The sequence below is a fragment of the Seriola aureovittata genome, chromosome 9 (genome assembly GCF_021018895.1).
Source record: "Seriola aureovittata isolate HTS-2021-v1 ecotype China chromosome 9, ASM2101889v1, whole genome shotgun sequence".
Taxonomy (NCBI): Eukaryota; Metazoa; Chordata; class Actinopteri; order Carangiformes; family Carangidae; genus Seriola; species Seriola aureovittata.
In genome coordinates, this window is record NC_079372.1 from 24485334 (window position 1) to 24501586 (window position 16253).

A 16253-nucleotide genomic window follows, 5' to 3' on the forward strand; every position below is an offset into this window, starting at 1 on the left:
ATCATAGCTGCGTCAGGCAAGTGTTTCTTATTTAGTTATTGATTTTCCCTTTTTTAATATCATGTATTCTTTGTGATTAGAATGTATACAGCATTGTGACAACTTTAAACATTATTACTTTGGCAATACAACCATTTTCCTTTAATTGATGTGAAGTCTAACAAAATATGAAATAATAATTGGCATTAGTAAGTTATTTTATTTTCATGACATCCATATTGGAAGAGCTTTTACTGCCTAAACAATGCCACCCCCGAATACACTGAAATGTAATTTTACAAAGTCAAACCATTGTATATTATATAAGTTATTTTTAACCCAAATCTAATGCATGTCTGTCACTACAGCACTGTGTGCGGTGTCATCACATGCTCGTCAGTACCATTTTGTTTATGAGCAAAAGAACATGGAAGAAGCTCGGAGTTATTGCAGAGAGAAATACACAGACCTGGCCACTATAGACAGCATGGAGGAGATTAACGTCTTGAATGCTATGGTGGATTTAAACCAAATGGTCAACTCAAGCTATGTGAGTTCACTTTTGTTTCTTCATTTCAGAGCCATATTTTTCTATTATGTTACTTACAGGTGGCAGTAAAATTTTGTGGTGTATTATTTACTTTATTATTTATTATTTATTGCCACTTCTACTCTGTTACATTTCATTGGGAAATATTTTACTGCACTACATGTATCTCACAGTTATAATTTTCTATAGTTACTTATCAAGATTTGACATAAAAGTATATAATAAGCTTATATTGTCATGGTTAAACTTCTTACAAAAATAAGTGTCAGCATAGTGAGAACTATAAACATTATTACATTAGTGATACAAAGATTGTCTTTTCATTGATGAGAAGCCTTGTAGTAGTTTAATCTTCAATAAATCAATCCAATATTGAAATTGTTGTGAAAATGAAACCAAAGCAATTTTACATTTCTGTAATAAAGTGGCAGCATCAAGAATGTAAATATAAATTATATGGTTAAAATTTAAGTCTCGAGCAACTTTAAAAGTTGGTCAAGGACATATACTTAATATCATATTTGAAGCTAATGACAAGATGTTGATTCCAGCTAGCATGGATAGGGCTGTATGACGATGTGAACAGATGGAGGTGGTCGCTGTCAGACAGAAGTTTGGGGGAGTACAGAAATTGGGCCCCTAAAGAACCAAACAATAAAAACAGTGGAGAAAACTGTGGACGGATGTATAATAATGGAATGTGGAATGATGACAGCTGTGAAGAAAATTTTACGGCAGTCTGCATTGATGTCAGAGGTGAGAATTTTACCTGATAAAATTACATCATACAACAAAGCAGTTTAGTTTATTTACCTCTCTTCCTTTCTGCTTGTTTTTGCCTCCATGTTTTCCTTACATTTCAATCAATTCAAACTTTATTTGTACTGCATCTTTTCATGGGTTGGTGCAATTCAAACTGCTTTACAGATGACCAGAAATCTGACAGCAGAAATGATAAAGGTCCCATATTTTACATTTGTCCAGTTTTGTAATCAAAAAAGACATGGAAGTCTCACTTAATACAATATGGGACCTTTAACAGTGACACTAATACACACAAAAAATAGAATTATAAAAAGAAATATAAAACTATAAATATAGATTTAAATGCACAGTATGTAACGTCTGCTGCAAGGGGTCTCTCAATCAAAACAATAACAAAAGACAGCATTGGGTTACGTCATGAAATACAGTGGGATCATGGGAGTTGTTTTCTTCACCATCATTACCGTGAGTTTCTCCTGGTTTGGATTCCTTTGGTGTCAGTGGTTCAGGAATTCAAAATGACTCTGTGATTATAACCATTAAAAACACTGAATAAAGCAGTTTCACATTTAAGGTCAGTGTTTAACCGACGCTGTACGGCGGACACGAGACATCTGAGAAGGGTGGGGAGCTGAGGTTGCTCTAACCTTTGTTTTGATTGTTTCTCTGATAACTTATGAACCAGACATTCAGGAGGTTTTTATTGGAAGCCAAATTATCCACAGAGGTGTCTTCCTCTCTGTAACAAACCGAGGGGGATTAAAACCAGTAGAAACATCCATAAAGCAGTTTCACTTTAAAAATACGTAAATTGGGGCAACCCTGCGGCTCAGTGGCTCAGCTGTTAGAGAGTGTATCCTGCAAGGTTGGATGTTGGGTCCAGGGCTGGGGCTTGGCTGAGGGCGGTGACTGCTTCGTTGTGACATCACATAGTTGAAGCAGTCGACGGGCTGTGTGCATTTCTCTGTGGACTGAGCGCCTTGATGCTTTCACAATATTAATATAGAACCTAGACCTGCTTTATAATCAAAACAGACATTGAAATCTCACTTCATACAATAAGGGACCTTTATGCTGCCTATTGTTTGGCTCATGTGACCAAATCAGACCTGAACCCAATAATCATTCCTACATTCCTACTTCAACTGTCAGGTTGGATATCCACCCTCTAATACGCACACAGCTCCAAGGGGAGCTCAGCTTCATGCTGCGATTAATTATGAAGAAAGAAAAAAGGTGAAATCTGAGAAAAATATTCATGTTTAGAAAAAACTGTAAATATGCATTTATTTGGTGTATAATTTATTTACTTGGTGTATATTTAAAGACATTTTGAAACCTGTGTTGAGACTGTTAGGAAACACTCGACATTTACTAAGATGACAATGCCTTCAATTATTATTTTTACAAATTAATTTGTTCACTGAATTTCGAATGGCATGAATGCTGCCATTCACTTTTACATCCGCACTTTTTAAAAGTAATATTAGTTCCATCCATCTATTATCTATGCTGCTTATCCTCATAGGGTTGCGGGGGGGCTGGAGCCAATCCCAGCTGATATTGGGCGAGGGCGGGGTACACCCTGGACAGGTCACCAGTCCATCACAGGGCTGACATATAGAGACAAACAACCAGTTATGCACACATTTACACCTATGAGGGGTTTAAACCCGTAAATTAACCTATTATACTTGTTTTTGGACTGTGGGAGGAAGCTGGAGTACCCAGAGAGAACCCACGCAGACACAGGGAGAATATGCAAACTCCACACGACTGTTTTCTAACCCAGGACCTTCCTACTAATAATAGTTGTTTTGTCAAATTAATTTTGTCATGTTGTCATTGCTGTTATGTCTATTTCTGTTTTGTGTACTCTTTTATGCTTTTTTATGCTGTTAATGTGAAGCACTTTGTAGCTTTTGTTTGTGCTGGATAGATAAAGCTGTAATTACTTTACTTACACAGATGTGACATTTTTGGCAAACTGTATGTTAAGTTAATCGCTGCACAGCAATTTTCTATGGTCTGTTTTCAGGGTCGAGTGAGACATATGTCCTCATTAAGAAATCCATGACATGGACTGAAGCCCAGAGCTACTGCAGAGCAAACCACACAGACCTGACCAGTGTGAGAAACCTTCAGGAAAACGAGAAAGTAAAGAATCTGGTACCTTCCAATGAACGAGTCTGGATCGGCCTTTTCAGAGACTCTTGGAAGTGGTTGGATGGAAGTAACTCCTCATTTAGGAACTGGCGTAAAAATGAACCTAATAACAGAGGTCACAAAGAGGAATGTGTGGCAGCAAATTTTGAGAAATCTGGAAAATGGGAGGACTGGACCTGTGATTACAGTAGAGCATTTATTTGCTACAGTGGTAAGCCATGATTAAGTCTTTAAATGTAAATCTAGATTTACTTTACCTGCAGATGCAGTTGAACATGCTAATGCTTCACTGGTAAATGTTTACCACGTTCACCTCCTTAAATGTTAAAATTTATTTGCTCAAAACTCAAAGTCCGGCTGAGGCTGTTGGGAATGTCATTAGCTTTCAGGTTTTTGATCATAAACCAGAGTATTAAGCATCAAAATCATCAAAGTTATTGCAATTCATCCTGAGGCAAACACGAAACAAATTTCATCACAATCCATCCAACTGTTGTTGAGATATTTTAGTCTGGAAAGTGGCGGTTTGACTGACACACCAACATTACCATCTCTGGAGCCATGCTGCTAGAGGGCTAAAAACTGCCCTAAAAGAATAAATGGGGAGAAAAATAACATCCATCAATATCAAGTTATGGATTTAATAAGTTTTAACATCCATACTGTTGATGATGTCATTAACTTGTTTCAAAAGTTGATATGCAGTCGGGCTCAACAGCAGATGATGGGTTTGTGTTGTTGGAGTGCTGATTTCAATGATGCCAGAATGCCAAGGCCAATGAAATAAGATCTTCCTCCACCATAAAGCACCCACCTACAAAGTGCACCAACTAGAAACTGTGTAACTGATGAAGCTTGTTTGTTTTTCAAAGTCGTGGCTGTTTCAAAGAAAGTGGTGAGAGTGAAGCTGGTGAAAAGAAGCTCCTCTCTGGATCTGAATCACCCTGCTGTGATGGAAGACATCTTGAAGCAGGTAAATGTTTGACCTCTGTATTTTTTTAATGGAAAGACTTTAGCTTTTTATTGGGGTCTTTTGCAAACAACATACATAACACAATATTTAACAACAAATACAAATACTGTAGTTGTCAACAGGTTATTTAGACGTCTATATACTGTACATTTTCTTTTCATATTTAAACAGTTCAATTTCGTTTCGCCATCATGCTTCATATAATGATTGATTTTTTCCAAGTCTTGGTTTAAATATTTCCTGTAATTCCCAGCAGGTATGAAATTCTTTCCATTGATTACATTTCCAAAAACACTTTCCTCCTCCATGTTCCATAAGTTCATCAGAGCACAGCTGTTCCCACTATGTCTTTTATGGTTGCATTTACATTGTCCCAGTAAAGCTTCAGTTAAGTGCACCTCCAGACAACATGAACCATTCTTCATCTAATATTTTAATTTGTTTTATTGTTATTATTTAGCTGTGATTCCCATTTGCGGTTTATGTATAGCGTTGAGAGTCCTCTGCTTTCTCCACTGCTGACCGAGTACACATCCATAAGCAAATATAACAGAGGCCTAATGCTGATATGACCCAAGGTGTGCCCTGGTCATATGCACCCACAATAGACAAAGACTAGACAGTTACATATTCACAACATTAGCTATTGTTATGCCTCCACTCCAGCGACAGCCAGAGCCAGAGGCATATTGTTGTTTGTCCGTCCATCTGTTCTTTTCATGCGATATCTCAGTAACGCTTTGACAGAGCTTCTTCAGCTTTGGCACAAATGTCCACTTGGACTCAAGGATGAACTGATTTGATTTTGGTAGTCAGGGGTCAAAGGTCAAGGTCACAGTGATCGCACATTCTTGTGAGATCACGAACACCCAGAGGGAATTTCATCACTTCTGGCACACTGTGACATCACAAAACACATTTTTGGCTATAACTTACAATTTCATACCCTAATTATGACACAATTTAAGTCAAATGTCTGTAAGGATAAAATGAAGTGATGACATTTTATATCCAAATGGTAGAAGGTCAACTTTACCGTGACATCATAATGTTCTGCAAAAACACTTAAGGCCATTATTCAATGCTGTAGCTCAGGTAGGAGAGATTGTGACCATATTTCCTGCAACTTGCTTCCATGTTTGAGCAGTGATGTATTTCTCTGTCCTTTACTTGAGTTTTGGGTCATACTCGGAGTGCATATGCAGCCCAGCTTAGCCCCCCTCTTTTCTTCTAAAGTTTATATTTCCCAACTTTATCAAAAGCTCAAACAGAGGCTGAAGAACAAGGGAGTGAATGAAGAAATCAAACTGAGCTGGATGAAGCAGTCGGACGGAAAGAGCTTCCACAGCAAAAAGGAGACAAAGAAGAACACCATTTCAACAAGAGATGATCTTTAATGTCTGAATTTTGTGATAAATTTTCTTTTTCTTTGTCAAAATAAATAACTAGTGTGCATGAGATAAAAAATATGACACTTTGGGACTTTAGGGGCTCCATAGATTACATAAGTGAGGCTGTACAAAGGCGCAGCAGTGCTTTGAGCTAAATGGTAATATCAACATGGTAACATGCTTGCAATGGAGATGCTAAAATGCAATTTACATGTTAATCTGTCACAATTAATAGTATGTATAATATTGTTAGATTGCAACATAGGGGTTTGTTCAATGAGTCAATTTACTGAAAACTAAAACTTTTCTTTTTAAACGTGATTTTTACATAAGTAGAATTCAGAATGTAGAACATTTACATTTAATGGGGTATTTTTATGTTGTGATATTTCTACTTTTACTTAATAAAAGATCTGAATACTTTTCCCACACTGGCTCTTAATCTGTCTCCAGGTCAAACTGAGATCTGGTAAATGTTTAGACCTGAAGCCCCAGCATGATTCACATCATTTACATTCATTTTCCCCTTTTATTTTTCATTTATTTATTTTTCTTCAGTCTATTTTTGCTTCCTCCAAATTTTGTGTTTTTTTCTATATTTTTTCGTCGTTGTCTCCCGCTCATCCGGATCCGGGTCGCGGGGGCAGCAGCCTCAGCAAAGAGGTCCAGACGGCCCTCTCCCCAGCCACTTCCACCAGCTCTTCCAGGAGAATCCCGAGGCGTTCCAAGGCCAGCCGAGAGATATAATCCCTCCAGCGTGTCCTTGGTCGGCCCCGAGGCCTCCTCCCGGTGGGTCATGCCTGAAACACCTCCCCAGGGAGGCGTCCAGGAGGCATCCTCACCAGATGCCCGAACCACCTCAACCGGCTCCTCTTGACATGGAGGAGCAGCGGTACTACTCCGAGTCCCTCCCGGATGACCGAGCTCCTCACCCTATCTCTAAAGCTGAGCCCGGCCACCCTGCGGAGGAAACTCATTTCGGCCGCTTGTATTCGCAATCTTGTTCTTTCGGTCCCTCTTCCCCACAACGGACCGATTCAGCGCCCGCATCACTGTTGACGCCGCCCCAATCCGCCTGTCGATCTCCCGCTCCTTCCTACCCTCACTCGTTAATAAGATCCCGAGATACTTAAATTCCTCCACCTGAGGCAGGGCATTCCCCCAGACCCGGACAATCCACCCATTTCCGGCTGAGAACCATGGTGCATATCTTCATCCCAGCCACTTCACACTCGGCTGCGAACCGCCCAAGCGAGAGCTGAAGGTCGGTGCTCAATGAAGCTAAGAGGACCACATCATCCGCAAAAAGCAGAGACGAGATCCTCCCGCCACCGAACCCAAACCCGCCCACCACCCGGCTGCGCCTAGAAATTCTGTCCATAAAAGTTATGAACAGAACCGGTGACAAAGGGCAGCTCTGGCGGAGTCCAACCCTCACCGGGAACAGGTCCGACTTACTGCCGGCTACGCGAACCAGACTCACACTCCTTTGGTACAGGGACTTAATGTCCACTAACAAGGGGCCATCCACCCCATACTCCCAGAGCACCCCCCACAGGGAGCCCCTGGGGACACGGTCGTAAGCCTTCTCCAAATCCACAAAACACATGTGGACTGGATTGGCAAATTCCCATGCCCCCTCCAGCAACCTAGCGAGGGTATAGAGCTGGTCCACAGTTCCACGCCCAGGATGAAAATCACATTGCTCCTCCTCGATCTGAGGTTCGACTACCGACCGAACCCTCTTTTCCAGTACCCTGGCATAGACCTTACCAGGGAGGCTGAGGAGTGTAATTCCCCGGTAGTTGGAACACACCCTCTGGTCACCCTTCTTAAAGATGGGGACCACCACCCCGGTTAGCCACTCCAGAGGCACTGCCCCCGATGTCCACGCAATGTTGCAGAGGCATGTCAACCAAGACAGTCCTACAACATCCAGAGCCTTGAGATACCCAGGGCGGATCTCATCAACCCCCGGGGCTCCGCCACCGCGCAGTTGTTTCACTACCTCAGTGACTTCTGCCCCGGAGATTAGATCATCCATCCCCAGGTCTCTTGACTCTGTTTCCTCCACGGAACACGTAGTTGGTGGGATTGAGGAGCTCCTCAAAGTATTCCTTCCACCGTCCGACTATATCCTCAGTTGACGTCAGCAGCTCCCCGCCCCCACTGTAAACAGTGTGAGCGAGTTGCCGCCTTGCCCCCCTGAGGCGCCGGACGGTTTGCCAGAACCTTTTTGGAGCCGATCGATAGTCTTCCTCCATAGTCTCACCAAACTCCTCCCACGCCTGAGTTTTTGCCTCAGTAACTGCCACGGCCAAAGTTATGGCCAAACTGTGACTAGCACAGAAGTCCAATAACTGAACGCCGCTCGGGTTCAGATCGGGCAGGCCGTTCGTCCCCACCACACCCCTCCAGGTCATGCTGTCATTGCCCACATGAGCGTTGAAGTCTCCCAATAGGACAATGGAGTCCCCTTTCGGGGCACTTTCCAGCACCCGTCCCAAGGACTCCAAAAAGGGTGGGTAATCTGAACTGCTGTTCGGTGCATAGGCACCGACAACTGTCAGAACCCGATCCCCGACCCGAAGGCGCAGGGACGCAACCCTTTCGTCCACTGGGGTGAACCCCAACACACAGGCAGAGAGCTTGGGGGCCACCAAAAAGCCCACCCCGCCCCTCTCACCCGGAGCAACTCAAGCAAAGAGGAAAGACCAGCCCCTCTCGAGGACTTGGGTTCCGGATCCGACGCTATGTGTCGAGGTGAGGCCGACTATATCTAGCCAGTACCGTTCCACCTCTTCCACAAGCTCCCGCTCCTTCCCCGCCAGAGAGGTGACGTTCCATGTCACCGAGGATCGGACCGCCAAGGCCCCCGCCTTGGTCTGCCGCCCAATCCACATTGCACCGGACCCCGTTGACTCTTCCTGCAGGTGGTGAGCCCACTGGGAGACAAACCCATGTAGCCGATTCGGGCTGGGCCCGGCCGGGCCCCATGGGCCAAGGCCCGGCCACCAGGCGCTCGCCCACGCGCCCCAACCCCAGGCCTAGCTCTAGGGCGGGGCCCCGGTAACCTCGGGTTCTTGTTTGTACTGTTCATTGGGGTCTTCTGAACCGCTCTTCGTCTGGCCCTTCACATGGGACCAATCTTGGGAGACTCTACCAGGGGCAAAATGCCCCCGACAACATAGTTCCTAGGGTCATTAGGGCTCTCAAACTCCTCCACCACGGTAAGGTGACGGTTCAAGGAGGAGTATATTTTTTCTTTTCTTTTTATAAATATATATATATATATATATATATATATATAGGCAGAGAGAGAGAGAGATAGATAGATAGATATTCTCAGGTTCATTGATGTTGGTGATGCTTGTAACACTCATCATTTCATCCTATAGTACTGATGAGTTGGGTGGTTCTCTCTCTCTCTCTCTCTCTCTCTCTCTCTCTCTCTCTCTTTCTTTCTTCCTGACAAACCTGGTTTGCATCATATTTGTTTATGTGCGGCCCTTACTGGACTGAGCTGTCTTAATATAACTTCCATGTTAGTTTGGTCCACTGCACAACATTACACCAGTACTAACTGGCTTATATTCCATGTCCCTCCAGTTCATCATTTCTTTTGACAACTTTGCACCATCGACCTGGATATCTCTACAAAGCAAAATTACTTCTTGGTCATTTTAAATCCACAATCTCGAAACATTTTAAACTCTGTACCAGCTTTAATTGATTTTGTTAATTGTATTTATATATATTTTTTTTTTAATTGAGGTAGAGGATTAGCTTTATCATTAGTATTTGTCTACAGTTACAGACTAAAAGAGAGGAACCTGGAAGATACAGCGATGGAAAAAACTCTTCTGAGCATCATAGCTGCGTCAGGCAAGTGTTTCTTATTTAGTTATTGATTTTCCCTGTTTTAATATCATGTATTCTTTGTGATTAGAATGTATACAGCATTGTGACAACTTTAAACATTATTACTTTGGCAATACAATCATTTTCCTTTAATTGATGTGAAGTCTAACAAAATATGAAATAATAATTGGCATTAGTAAGTTATTTTATTTTCATGACATCCATATTGGAAGATCTTTTACTGCCTAAACAATGCCACCCCCGAATACACTGAAATGTAATTTTACAAAGTCAAACCATTGTATATTAAATAAGTTATTTTTAACCCAAATCTAATGCATGTCTGTCACTACAGCACTGTGTGTGGTGTCATCACATGCTCGTCAGTACCATTTTGTTTATGAGCAAAAGAACATGAAAGAAGCTCGGAGCTACTGCAGAGAGAAATACACAGACCTGGCCACTATAGACAGCATGGAGGAGATTAACGTCTTGAATGCTATGGTGGATTTAAACCAAATGGTCAAGTCAAGATATGTGAGTTCACTTTTGTTTCTTCATTTCAGAGCCATATTTTTCTATTATGTCACTTACAGGTGGCAGTAAAATTTTGTGGTGTATTATTTACTTTACTATTTATTATTTATTGCCACTTCTACTCTGTTACATTTCATTGGGAAATATTTTACTGCACTAGATGTATCTCACAGTTATAATTTCTATAGTTACTTATCAAGATTTGACATAAAAATATATAATAAGCTTATATTGTCATGGTTAAACTTCTTACAAAAATAAGTGTCAGCATAGTGAGAACTATAAACATTATTACTTTAGTGATACAAAGATTTTCTTTTCATTGATGAGAAGCCTTGTAGTAGTTTAATCTTTAATTTAATTCAATTTTATTTGTTACTTGTCTCTATTTTAATTTGAACCTGCAAAGAAACTAACAACTAAAGCTGTCAGATAAATTCAGCAGAGTGAAAAGAACAATATTTCTCTGAAATGTACTGAAATATAAAAATAACTTGGCATAAAATTTGATATGCAAATGAAATACGAGTACCTCATACCTGTAGTGTGCTTTAGTAAATCTTTTGATTTACATTAAATGTTAGAATTACAAATGAAAACCTAACAGCCACACAAGCCAATTTATCAAAGGATGGTCATCTTTAATAGGAAAGATATGTATATGTTGAATATGTAACTGTTCTTCCATTTCATCCATTTTATATTCAACTAGTTCCAGGTCATTTATTATCAGTTAATAAATGATTATAAATGATATTATTACAGTTTTTATTATCTTTATCCACAGTTGGGTTATCAGTTTTAATTTTTAAGTAAATTAAACTTTACCTAATAAAATTGAAATGTGATAATGCTTAAAATTTAGTGACGTTTCACAAAGCACACAAAACAAAAACATCACACACACAACCTGGAGGCCAAAATTGAAATTGTTGTGAAAATGAAACCAAAGCAATTTTACATTTCTGTAATAAAGTGGCAACATCAAGAATGTAAATATAAATGATATGGTTAAAATTTAAGCCTCGAGCAACTTTAAAAGTTGGTCAAGGACATATACTTAATATCATATTTGAAGCTAATGACAAGATGTTGATTCCAGCTAGCATGGATAGGGCTGTATGACGATGTGAACAGATGGAGGTGGTCGCTGTCAGACAGAAGTTTGGGGGAGTACAGAAATTGGGCCCCTAAAGAACCAAACAATAAAAACATTGAAGAAAAATGTGGACAGATGTATAATAATGGAAAGTGGAATGATGCCAGCTGTGAAGAAAATTTAATGGCAATCTGCATTGATGTCAGAGGTGAGAATTCTACCTGGTAAAATTACATCATACAACAAAGCAGTTTAGTTTATTTACCTCTCTTCCTTTCTGCTTGTTTTTGTCTCCATGTTTTCCTTACATTTCAATCAATCAAACTTTATTTGTACAGCATCTTTTCTTGGGTTGGTGCAATTCAAACTGCTTTACAGATGACCAGAAATCTGACAGCAGAAATGATAAAGGTTCCATATTTTACATTTGTCCAGTTTTGTAATCAAAAAAGACGTGGAAGTCCCACTAAATACAATATGGGACCTTTAACAGTGACACTAATACACACAAAAAATAGAATTATAAAAAGAAAATATAAAACTATAAATATAGATTTAAATGCACAGTATGTAATGTCTGCTGCAAGGGGTCTCTCAATCAAAACAATAACAAAAGACAGCATTGGGTTACGTCATGAAATACAGTGGGATCATGGGAGTTGTTTTCTTCACCATCATTACCGTGAGTTTCTCCTGGTTTGGATTCCTTTGGTGTCAGTGGTTCAGGAATTCAAAATGACTCTGTGATTATAACCATTAAAAACACTGAATAAAGCAGTTTCACATTTAAGGTCAGTGTTTAACCGACGCTGTACGGCGGACACGAGACATCCGAGAAGGGTGGGGAGCTGCTTTATAATCAAAACAGACATTGAAATCTCACTTCATACAATAAGGGACCTTTAGGCTGCCTATTGTTTGGCTGATGTGACCAAATCAGACCCGAACCCAATAATCATTCCTACATTCCTACTTCAACTGTCAGGTTGGATATCCACCCTCTAATACGCACACAGCTCCAAGGGGAGCTCAGCTTCATGCTGAGATTAATTATAAAGAAAGAAAAAAGGTGAAATCTGAGAAAAATATTCATGTTTAGAAAAAACTGTAAATATGCATTTATTTGGTGTATAATTTATTTACTTGGTGTATATTTAAGGACATTTTGAAACCTGTGTTGAGACTGTTAGGAAACACTCGACATTTACTAAGATGACAATGCCTTCAATTATTATTTTTACAAATTAATTTGTTCACTGAATTTCGAATGGCATGAATGCTGCCATTCACTTTTACATCCGCACTTTTTAAAAGTAATATTAGTTCCATCCATCTATTATCTATGCTGCTTATCTTCATAGGGTTGCGAGGGGGCTGGAGCCAATCCCAGCTGATATTGGGCGAGGGCAGGGTACACCCTGGACAGGTCGCCAGTCCATCACAGGGCTGACATATAGAGACAAACAACCAGTTATGCACACATTTACACCTATGAGGGGTTTAAACCCGTAAATTAACCTATTATACTTGTTTTTGGACTGTGGGAGGAAGCTGGAGTACCCAGAGAGAACCCACGCAGACACAGGGAGAATATGCAAACTCCACACGACTGTTTTCGAACCCAGGACCTTCCTACTAATAATAGTTGTTTTGTCAAATTAATTTTGTCATGTTTGTTGCTGTTATGTCTATTTCTGTTTTGTGTACTTTTTAATGCTTTTTTATGCTGTTAATGTGAAGCACTTTGTAGCTTTTGTTTGTGCTGTATAGATAAAGCTGTAATTACTTTACTTACACAGATGTGACATTTTTGGCAAACTGTATGTTAAGTTAATCGCTGCACAGCACTTTTCTACGGTCTGTTTTCAGGGTCGAGTGAGACATATGTCCTCATTAAGAAATCCATGACATGGACTGAAGCCCAGAGCTACTGCAGAGCAAACCACACAGACCTGACCAGTGTGAGAAACCTTCAGGAAAACCAGAAAGTAATGAATCTGGTACCTTCCAATGAACGAGTCTGGATCGGCCTTTTCGGAGACTCTTGGAAGTGGTTGGATGGAAGTAACTCCTCATTTAGGAACTGGCATGAAAATGAACCTGATAACAGATATCACAAAGAGGAATGTGTGGCAGCAAATTTTAAGAACTCTGGAAAATGGGAGGACTGGACCTGTGATCACAGGAGAGCATTTATTTGCTACAGTGGTAAGCCATGATTAAGTCTTTAAATGTAAATCTAGATTTACTTTACCTGCAGATGCAGTTGAACATGCTAATGCTTCACTGGTAAATGTTTACCACGTTCACCTCCTTAAATGTTAAAATTTATTTGCTCAAAACTCAAAGTCCGGCTGAGGCTGTTGGGAATGTCATTAGCTTTCAGGTTTTTGATCATAAACCAGAGTATTAAGCATCAAAATCATCAAAGTTATTGCAATTCATCCTGAGGCAAACACGAAACAAATTTCATCACAATCCATCCAACAGTTGTTGAGATATTTTAGTCTGGAAAGTGGCGGTTTGACTGACACACCAACATTACCATCTCTGGAGCCATGCTGCTAGAGGGCTAAAAACTGCCCTAAAAGAATAAATGGGGAGAAAAATAACATCCATCAATATCAAGTTATGGATTTAATAAGTTTTAACATCCATACTGTTGATGATGTCATTAACTTGTTTCAAAAGTTGATATGCAGTCGGGCTCAACAGCAGATGATGGGTTTGTGTTGTTGGAGTGCTGATTTCAATGATGCCAGAATGCCAAGGCCAATGAAATAAGATCTTCCTCCACCATAAAGCACCCACCTACAAAGTGCACCAACTAGAAACTGTGTAACTGATGAAGCTTGTTTGTTTTTCAAAGTCGTGGCTGTTTCAAAGAAAGTGGTGAGAGTGAAGCTGGTGAAAAGAAGCTCCTCTCTGGATCTGAATCACCCTGCTGTGATGGAAGACATCTTGAAGCAGGTAAATGTTTGACCTTTGTATTTTTTTAATGGAAACACTTTAGCGTTTTATTGCTTTTTATACATAACACAATATTCAACAACAAATACAAATACTGTAGTTGTCAACAGGTTATTTAGACGTCTATATACTGTACATTTTCTTTTCATATTTAAACAGTTCAATTGCGTTTCGCCATCATGCTTCATATAATGATTGATTTTTTCCAAGTCTTGGTTTAAATATTTCCTGTAATTCCCAGCAGGTATGAAATTCTTTCCATTGATTACATTTCCAAAAACACTTTCCTCCTCCATGTTCCATAAGTTCATCAGAGCACAGCTGTTCCCACTATGTCTTTTATGGTTGTATTTACATTGTCCCAGTAAAGCTTCAGTTAAGTGCACCTCCAGACAATATGAACCATTCTTCATCTAATATTTTAATTTGTTTTATTGTTATTATTTAGCTGTGATTCCCATTTGCGGTTTATGTATAGCGTTGAGAGTCCTCTGCTTTCTCCACTGCTGACCAAGTACACATCCATAAGCAAATATAACAGAGGCCTAATGCTGACATGACCCAAGGTGCGCCCTGGTCATATGCACCCACAATAGACAAAGACTAGACAGTTACATATTCACAACATTAGCTATTGTTATGCCTCCACTCCAGCGACAGCCAGAGCCAGAGGCATATTGTTGTTTGTCCGTCCATCTGTTCTTTTCATGCGATATCTCAGTAACGCTTTGACAGAGCTTCTTCAGCTTTGGCACAAATGTCCACTTGGACTCAAGGATGAACTGATTTGATTTTGGTGGTCAGGGGTCAAAGGTCAAGGTCACAGTGATCGCACATTCTTGTGAGATCAGGAACACCCAGAGGGAATTTCATCACTTCTGGCACACTGTGACATCACAAAACACATTTTTGGCCATAACTTACAAATTCATACCCTAATTATGACACAATTTAAGTCAAATGTCTGTAAGGATAAAATGAAGTGATGACATTTTATATCCAAATGGTAGAAGGTAAACTTTACCGTGACATCATAATGTTCTGCAAAAACACTTAGGGCCATTATTCAATGCTGTAGCTCAGGTAGGAGAGATTGTGACCATATTTCCTGCAACTTGCTTCCATGTTTGAGCAGTGATGTATTTCTCTGTCCTTTACTTGAGTTTTGGGTCATACTCGGAGTGCATATGCAGCCCAGCTTAGCCCCCCTCTTTTCTTCTAAAGTTTATATTTCCCAACTTTATCAAAAGCTCAAACAGAGGCTGAAGAACAAGGGAGTGAATGAAGAAATCAAACTGAGCTGGATGAAGCAGTCGGACGGAAAGAGCTTCCACAGCAAAAAGGAGACAAAGAAGAACACCATTTCAACAAGAGATGATCTTTAATGTCTGAATTTTGTGATAAATTTTCTTTTTCTTTGTCAAAATAAATAACTAGTGTGCATGAGATAAAAAATATGACATTTTGGGACTTTAGGGGCTCCATAGATTACATAAGTGAGGCTGTACAAAGGTGCAGCAGTGCTTTGAGCTAAATGGTAATATCAACATGGTAACATGCTTGCAATGGAAATGCTAAAATGCAATTTACATGTTAATCTGTCACAATTAATAGTATGTATAATATTGTTAGATTGCAACATAGGGGTTTGTTCAATGAGTCAGTTTACTGAAAACTAAAACTTTTCTTTTTAAATGTGATTTTTACTTAAGTAGAATTCAGAATGTAGAACATTTACATTTAATGGGGTATTTTTATGTTGTGATATTTCTACTTTTACTTAATAAAAGATCTGAATACTTTTCCCACCCTGGCTCTTAATCTGTCTCCAGGTCAAACTGAGATCTGGTGACTGTTTAGACCTGAAGCCCCAGCATGATTCACATCATTTACGTTAATTTTCCCCTTTTATTTTCTCATTTATTTATTTTTCTTCAGTCTATTTTTGCTTCCTCCAATTTT

The 16253-nt window shown here is 39.8% G+C and overlaps 1 protein-coding gene across 1 annotated transcript; it reads left to right on the forward strand.

The window, feature by feature from the left end:
- The first annotated feature begins 369 nt into the window (after positions 1 to 369).
- Positions 370 to 16120, forward strand: LOC130175116 (uncharacterized). Its single transcript, XM_056385413.1, has 14 exons — positions 370 to 529; positions 1081 to 1285; positions 3333 to 3671; positions 4333 to 4433; positions 5696 to 5827; positions 7470 to 7614; positions 8378 to 8587; positions 8758 to 8893; positions 8981 to 9054; positions 10041 to 10222; positions 11325 to 11529; positions 13191 to 13529; positions 14191 to 14291; positions 15542 to 16120. The coding sequence occupies exons 1-14, from the start codon at positions 407 to 409 to the stop codon at positions 15674 to 15676; spliced, it is 2427 nt and encodes an 808-aa protein (XP_056241388.1). The 5' UTR covers positions 370 to 406; the 3' UTR covers positions 15677 to 16120.
- The last annotated feature ends 133 nt before the right edge of the window (positions 16121 to 16253 follow it).

What these genes read in the sequence shown, in the direction of transcription:
- LOC130175116 (XM_056385413.1), top strand. Translation starts at nt 407, where the DNA reads ATGGAAGAAGCTCGGAGTTATTGCAGAGAGAAATACACAGACCTGGCC. An exon ending in ATCCGACGCTATGTGTCGAG is followed by an intron (nt 8,588 to 8,757) that starts GTGAGGCCGACT and finishes CTCTTCCTGCAG; the next exon opens with GTGGTGAGCCCACTGGGAGA. An exon ending in AGCTCTAGGGCGGGGCCCCG is followed by an intron (nt 8,894 to 8,980) that starts GTAACCTCGGGT and finishes CAATCTTGGGAG; the next exon opens with ACTCTACCAGGGGCAAAATG.